At 42.0% G+C, this 7,926-nt stretch overlaps 1 protein-coding gene across 1 annotated transcript; it reads right to left on the minus strand.

The window, feature by feature from the left end:
- Positions 1-3,234: 3,234 nt before the first annotated feature.
- Positions 3,235-7,122, minus strand: LOC135507391 (leucine-rich repeat-containing protein 74A). The gene is given in 13 exon segments (XM_064926938.1): positions 3,235-3,897; positions 4,221-4,306; positions 4,466-4,570; positions 4,783-4,926; positions 5,009-5,104; positions 5,190-5,384; positions 5,496-5,581; positions 5,722-5,803; positions 5,902-5,951; positions 6,057-6,150; positions 6,378-6,485; positions 6,641-6,816; positions 6,951-7,122. Coding segments are annotated over 13 exon segments (1,950 nt in total). The 5' UTR covers positions 7,063-7,122; the 3' UTR covers positions 3,235-3,281.
- Between the last annotated feature and the right edge of the window lie 804 nt (positions 7,123-7,926).

The raw sequence follows: 7,926 nt of genomic DNA on the forward strand, positions 1-7,926 counted from the left end.
TGTTCTGGTGAATCTCCTTGTCTGTTCGCTCTGTATTTTTAAAGACCCTCCTATCAGCTCATCAGAAACATCTTGCTTCTTCCCAAAGTTACTGCTGTTGCGTAATAGACTCCCTTCAATTCTTGGCACAATATATGCAGACATCCTTGTTTGATAAAATACTCAAATACAATTTTCTGAAACCTGTCTCTTATCCTTTTATTGATCACAATGATGATGTGGACATAGAGTTCATGAGAAACAGGCCATATGGACATATGATGACGTCATGTTATAGATGGTACCTGATATTATCAACCGCGTAACCTTACTATCAGTCATCAGCAATGTGGCAGAATATCATATGTTGACATGATAGTATAATTAAGAATTTTCCTCCTTATTCCAATTATATAGCCTAGCAAGTTCCAGCACACAAATATTACTTCATTTCTCCTCATGGGACTTTAGATTGTATGTTGGTAAGAAGTATAGTACTGGTTTAAGTGTTTGATTCTGCCCTAGTTTTTCCATGAACCACATTTTAGTAGTTAATTCACTCAAGCAGAGTTCCATAGTCCGATCAATACTGTTATGCATGTTTGAATAATAATAAATTGCTGATATAATAAATGGCTTTTGTAAATGATTCTTTCATTTACAGGAAATGATGGCCAAAGCGGATTGGGTCTATCGTAGTATTTTTTAGATAAGGGAACAAAGAAAATTTGTTTTTTCAAGACTTTCCTGTAGTCTACACATGTAAACTTTCAAATTAAATTGAACACGTTTTATTTTCTATGTGGTTAGATATCAATAATGAGCAGACTAAGTATACTCAGGAATGAAGGGGGTTCTAGTTAATTAATTCTTAACAATATGCTGCATATTGAGAGAGATTAGACCCTAATACAGTAGCACAATATCCCGCTATAATGTTGGTGACACTGTTTGATACCTACAGTACATGAAGATTAACAAAGTCTACAGCCCAAAACTATGTTTCCTCTAACTTTAAGTTTGGAACTGAATTTGCTATCAGCATAAGGGACTGTTGTCAGCATGGAAAAAAAACATTTAAAGTATTTTATATAAGATATAGTCATGCTTATTAGCCACAACTGACCTTCATTTGGCTGATACACACCATTATATAAGTACTAATACACCTCATTATATGACGATCTGGTTGAGGTGCATATCACACTCCTTCAGTCTGAGCTGTATCTTTATGTACTCACGACGGGTCACCAGCAGCAGGTTCTCATCGTACCACTCCAGCTGGTTCAGGACCACCAGCATGGAGGAGATCTGACAGAGAACACAGATGAGCAACCACAAGACCAAAAGTTTTAAATCGTACAAAAGAGAAGTATCTCAAGTGAAAAGTCGACATGGTCATTGACCATAGCTGTATCATGACCATATGAGTTGTTAGGAACAGTCTTGGGTAGAGTTCTGGTACTAAATGGTATCTTAAACAAAAGAGTTCATAGTATTGAGCTAAGGCACATCAATTCAACAACTAAAGATAATCATACCATCGTATTTAGCTGGGTAAGAATAAGATTGGCATGAAACGTGGCCATGTATACTGGAATAATATTTATTTTGTGTAATACATGTAATAATTACATAGAGTACTATCAATACCTATTATTAATATTTCCAGTAAAAATAATATACAGTGGGGCAAAAAAGTATTTAGTCAGCCACCAATTGTGCAAGTTCTCCCACTTAAAAAGATGTTAGAGGCCTGTAATTCTCATCATAGGTTCACTTCAACTATGACAGACAAAATGAGAAAAAGAAATCCAGAAAATCACATTGTAGTATTTTTAATGAATTTATTTGCAAATTATGGTGGAAAATAAGTATTTGGTCAATAAGCTTTTGTTATCTCAATACTTTATTATATACCCTTTGTTGGCAATGACAGAGGTCAAATGTTTTCTGTAAGTCTTCACAAGGTTTTCACACACTGTTGCTGGTATTTTGGCCCATTCCTCCATGCAGATCTCCTCTAGAGCAGTGATGTTTTGGAGCTGTTGCTGGGCAACACAGACTTTCAACTCCCTCCAAAGATTTTCTATGGGGTTGAGATCTGGAGACTGGCTAAGTCACTCCAGGACCTTGAAATGCTTCTTACGAAGCCACTCTTTCGTTGCCCGGGCGGTGTGTTTGGGATCATTGTCATGCTGAAAGACCCAGCCACGTTTCATCTTCAATGCTGATGGAAGGAGGTTTTCACTCAAAATCTCACGATACATGGCCCCATTCATTCTTTCCTTTACACGGATCAGTCGTCCTGGTCCCTTTTCAGAAAAACAGCCCCAAAGCATGATGTTTCCACCCCCATGCTTCACAGTAGGTATGGTGTTCTTTGGATGCAACTCTGCATTCTTTGTCCTCCAAACACAACAAGTTGAGTTTTAACCAAAAAGTTATATTTTGGTTTCATCTGACCATATGACATTCTCCCAATCTTCTTCTGGATCATCCAAATGCTCTCTAGCAAACTTCAGACGGGCCTGGACATGTACTGGCTTAAGCAGGGGGACACGTCTGGCACTGCAGGATTTGAGTCCCTGGCGGCGTAGTGTGTTACTGATGGTAGGCTTTGTTACTTTGGTCCCAGCTCTCTGCAGGTCATTCACTAGGTCGCCCAGTGTGGTTCTGGGATTTTTGCTCACCGTTCTTGTGATCATTTTGACCCCATGGGGTGAGATCTTGCGTGGAGCCCCAGATCGAGGGAGATTATCAGTGGTCTTGTATGTCTTCCATTTCCTAATAATTGCTCCCACAGTTGATTTCTTCAAACCAAGCTGCTTACCTATTGCAGATTCAGTCTTCCCAGCCTGGTGCAGGTCTACAATTTTGTTTCTGGTGTCCTTTGACAGCTCTTTGGTATTGGCCATAGTGGAGTTTGGAGTGTGACTGTTTGAGGTTGTTCAAACTGGTGCCATTAATACAGGTAACGAGTGGAGGACAGAGGAGCCTCTTAAAGAAGAAGTTACATGTCTGTGAGAGCCAGAAATCTTGCTTGTTTGTAGGTGACCAAATACTTATTTTCCACCATAATTTGCAAATAAATTCATTAAAAATCCTACAATGTGATTTTCTGGATATTTTTCTCATTTTGTCTGTCATAGTTGAAGTGTACCTATGATGAAAAGTACAGGCCTCATCTTTTTAAGTGGGAGAACTTGCACAATTGGTGGCTGACTAAATACTTTTTTGCCCCACTGTATAACGATGGGTCAGTGGAGCGGTTACTGCATAGTAAGACACAGCAGCAGCAGTCACTTTGATGATTGTGTTTGATTCTGTTCATGTGGAGTTTTATCCACGCGTTTCTTTTTTTTCTTCACTTTGGTGATTTTGGTTTTAGTGTCTGGCTGCTTGGAGTTCAGTGCTGGACTGGACCTGGTCAGGTGGTTGGCAGTGGGGCTCAGCTTGGTGTGGTCAACATCAGGGGTGGATTCAGAGAGCATCCCCTGGGCCGAGGAGGGTTTGGATTGGGGCTATCGTTGGGAGTCATCCATCAGGTTGGGCTGGGAGTAGGAACGCATGGTGGGGGAACTGGTGGGCCGTTGGTGGGTGCTGCCCCCTAGCATGGGGAGGTGGATGTGCTCACTACTCAGGTTTGTGACAGAGTAGCGGCTGCTGTTGGACATGACAATGTGGTGCCAGGAGCTGAGTGGGGTGGCAGAGAAGTGCTGGGGGCCACTGGAGTCCTCCTTTGTGCCCCCTGGGGACATAACCATGGAGCTGCGGGGGGTGTTGGCCTCCACGGCGCTCTGGAAGGTCTTCAGGATGCGCTCGCTCTTCTGCTTCTCTTTCTTCTGACGGGACTCCACCTTACGCAGCTGCCGCCGGTGGTCCCGCATCATCTGCTTCCTGGTGTCGGCCAGGCCCCTAAGGAGAAACCAAGGAATGTATTTAATGTGATGATTCACTTAAACTCATTTCAAGTCAGATGTAAACTGGACTTTCTCAGCTTTTGAATGGGGAAAACATTGGCATGGCACTACAAGCAATTACACATAGATAAGACTGCCCTACTTCAAAACTCTGACCATACAGATCTGCTCATGTTTTGTTTGTAGGGAAACAGGTGTAGACAGTTTATGACTAGTTTCTGTTCAGTTCTCATGTTCTTGCTGATGTTAGGCGTTTTTTTTAACACACCCATAATAGTCTCCCCACTCTGGCAGTTTGTTCTTATGATAAAAGCCCACCTGTAGTCTACCATCCCTGTCCTTTCACGATCCAGTCTCTGAATCAATTCCTCAATCTGGTATCGATCCAAGGGGATGTTGGATTGCTGTAATGGTTACATAAGACATAAGAGTAAACAAATAAAGACTATGAGCTAGCTGGCCACTAACTTCAATATAAAGTACATCTTGGAGCATTGGAAATGCATTAGCTCAACAGACCTAGCAAATGTCAGGGACTATGGAATGAGCAATTAGTTTGAGACCTGCACAGCCTTCCTGAAGTCTGCCACAGGCACTCGCATTGTCCCATCTTTATCGATTTTCCGAAAGAAGTCCCAAAGACGCAGCTTCCGTTCATCCAGATAATCCTTCAAAGAAAAGAATAGAGCAGTTGCGACGGAGTTTTTTGTCTTAAAATTCCTCCCTATTTCAAATCATGCACTGTCTTTAAAAACAGACTATATAAGTCCTAGTTTGTAGAATTAGCCGTAAAAAATAATAATAATACAATGCTCTGGTGATTACCACTTTTCTACATGACTAAAATTGTTTTATGAGTAACAGTAGTCTACCACAGTACCTGGATTACTTTCATTGGGTCAAGGCGTTTGGGTGGTTTCTTAGCAATAAAGCCCCCAACCCCTGCATACTGCACCTCTAGAGAGGGATGCTCCTGGCATGTCAGATCCAGCAGCTGCACAAAGTTCTCATTCACCAACACATTCTACACACAAACACAAAATATTAAGTTCAAATGCAGGGACCAAAACACTTCTGTACATCAAGAAGTGAACAACAACGCTCACAGATATGTTGATCTCCTCCAGAGCAGTTTTGGGGGTGTTCTTGACCACAGTAACAAGAGCCAGCGCCCCCTCCACTGTCAGAGAGTTATAAGCCAGCTGCGGGGACACAAAACATAGAAAGTCACCCTAGTTTCATACCACACAGGTCAATGGGTGTGTGCCCTGTCCATCAAGCACCTACCATCAGTGCTCTGAGAGTGTCGTTGGCCTCCAGCCCCTTGCACAGCATGCCCACCCCCTCGTTGGTGATGCGGTTGTTGTTGAGGTCCAGGTACACCAGAGTGTTGTTGAATTTCAGTGCCTCTCCTAAAGCCAAGGCCCCCTCATTCCCAAAGCCATTCCAGGACAGGTCCAGGTGTTTCAGGGTCACATTCACCTATGTGAATTGTAGGTATTTTAATCACATACTGTTTTACTCTTCGTTTTTTTTTTTTTTACAAACTTACACCTTAAATGTGCGAATTGGGATGAGTATGTTTATCCAAACCTTGAGGCCGGCACAGAAAGCCACAGCTCCTTTCATTCTCAGATGGTTCCAGCTCAAGTCTAGTACCTCCAGAGCTTCATTGTTTGCTGTAGGATCACATCAGTGACAGCAGATGCAAAACACTCACATTGTGCATGATTCTAACCCTAATGACTCCATTTGCCTGTATACTCCATGAGACTGCTCAGCCATAATGATGTGAGATACAAAGTGAAAAGGTCTCTACCTAACATCTGACCCAGATGCTCCCCACCTCTCCCACAGAACTGATTGTGGCTCAAGTCCAGCTCCTTCACTCTATAGTTGCTCTAAAGGGAGAGATATTGCAAGTAGCTAGCTATAGACTCCAATGACAGTAATATCATCAATATGCCTGCATGTTTGAATGTCATTTCTTTTCACTTACTGCCAGGGCATCTGCAAAACTTTTAGCATCGTCCTCTATGAATCCATTCCCTGTGAAGAAATTGTTTATATAAAAAGATTCAGAAATAGAGTAGAGAAATATAGTATCTAACAGACCATTATTTTTGTTTCCATTTTCAAATCTGTGTGTACTACCTGAAAGTTTGATGGATTTGATGGAAATGTTATCGAGCAACATTTTTGTAATGCACTCAGCCCCTTCAGACTGTAGGTGATTGTTGGACAAATCCTACGAGACAAACAGTGGGCATGTTAATACAGAGCTATAATTCCATCATGAAAGCATGACCCGCAAGACTCTTATGCCCTCTTGTGGCAGATTCAAATCAAATCAAGGATTGTGGGACATATGTCATACGTATCCCACTTCTGAATAAACATGTTATAGAGATACCAGATACAATTACTTTACCTTCTTACAAAGAGCTGCCTAAAGACCATCTCATACAAACTTACCAGATGCTGAATGGTGAAATTTGCCTTTAACATCTCTAGAAGGTATCTGGCTCCCTCAGCCAGCAGGTAGTTGTCTGCCAACTCCAGGTTGGTGATGTGCATGTCAGTCTGAGAAGAAACATTGGAACATAAAGAGCGTTCCTTGAACATATAGAGCGTTCCTTGAACATATAGAGAGTTCCTTGAACATAAAGAGAGTTCCTTGAACATAAAGAGAGTTCCTTGAAGTGGAAATTATGTTAATAGACGCCCACCAGACTTACCACCAGGGCGATGGCTAGTGCCTTGCCCCCTGGAGGTCCCAGGCCATGGTGGTTGAGGTTCATGGTGGAGGTGCCTAGGTTCCGGAGGAAGTAGGAGACAGGAACCACCCCGACCAGCTTGCAGGCCTGCAGGTATATCTCAGCAGTCGATGTGTCTTTACTGGTCTTTTTCACCTCTAACAATGACAACCATCAGTGTGAGACATGCATCAAACAAATCAACTTACAATACAAACAATGATACATTGTCATAACAACAGTGAGCTGATGTGTTATTATCCATAAAATGTCAATATAATAGCCTACTCACCATCAACCTCCAGGTCTGTATCCCACTTATCCTCCAGGTCTAGGTCTTCTGCAGAGGATGGACTGTCATTATCTGCTAGGCAGAGGGACTCGAGAGATAGGACAGACGACATCTCTGTCCTAACACTCACATACTCCCGGTCTAAAACATGTTTGTTGAATTTGTAGTTTACTTCCCGTTATGACTTTGGCTCTTCCCACATTATGCACTGGTATCTGTGAGGGCTGAGCAACTGTTGTTGCAACAGTGAAATCAAATACCCACCTGAGTTGTCCCAAACTGTAATTCAATCCTAAGGAGACCATGGTGTGTCATAAAGAATTCACCATTCACAGGGAAAGGCTAAGAGAAGGCCTATTGAGTGCTTACCTACAACGCACAAACAAAATGCTGCATTCCTAGTTCCAGACCATGACAATCTTCTACAAATATTCCTACATGAGCAGCTTTCTTGTTGTTGAATTTGTTTTATTTGTTGTCACTGTCATCTTTAAATCTACAGTAAAATGATAATCGGGCACTGAGGTGGTTGCAGCAGTCACGGTTAGTTCTACCTGGAATCCTTGGGATGTTTTTATCCTAAACCATACCCTTACCTAACCATTTCAAAAATGTCAATTTGGGACGTCGCAAGGATTCCATGTAGCAAGGACATTGCATTGAGGTATGATTGTTGAACGAATTTAAAGACAATCATAGCTAGCAGACCAGATAATTTACTGACGTTGTCGCTATATGTATCGACTTTTTATTGGTAAATGATTCTAGCGATAAAATCATCTACTTTTCAGACTGTCTTTGGCGGTTATATGATTTTGATATCATTTAGCGACTTTTTCCACTCTATTCTGCCGCAAACAGAAGTTACAGCAGCAGCCCACACACAGGCACAAAAGGGGAGGAATGTTCGGCGGGAGAGGAGGCAAAACGCTAGGAAAGGGGACTGCATGTGTGCCGCAACAAGGCAAAATGATGC

Source organism: Oncorhynchus masou, chromosome 21, assembly GCF_036934945.1.
Source record: "Oncorhynchus masou masou isolate Uvic2021 chromosome 21, UVic_Omas_1.1, whole genome shotgun sequence".
Lineage (NCBI taxonomy): Eukaryota > Metazoa > Chordata > Actinopteri > Salmoniformes > Salmonidae > Oncorhynchus > Oncorhynchus masou.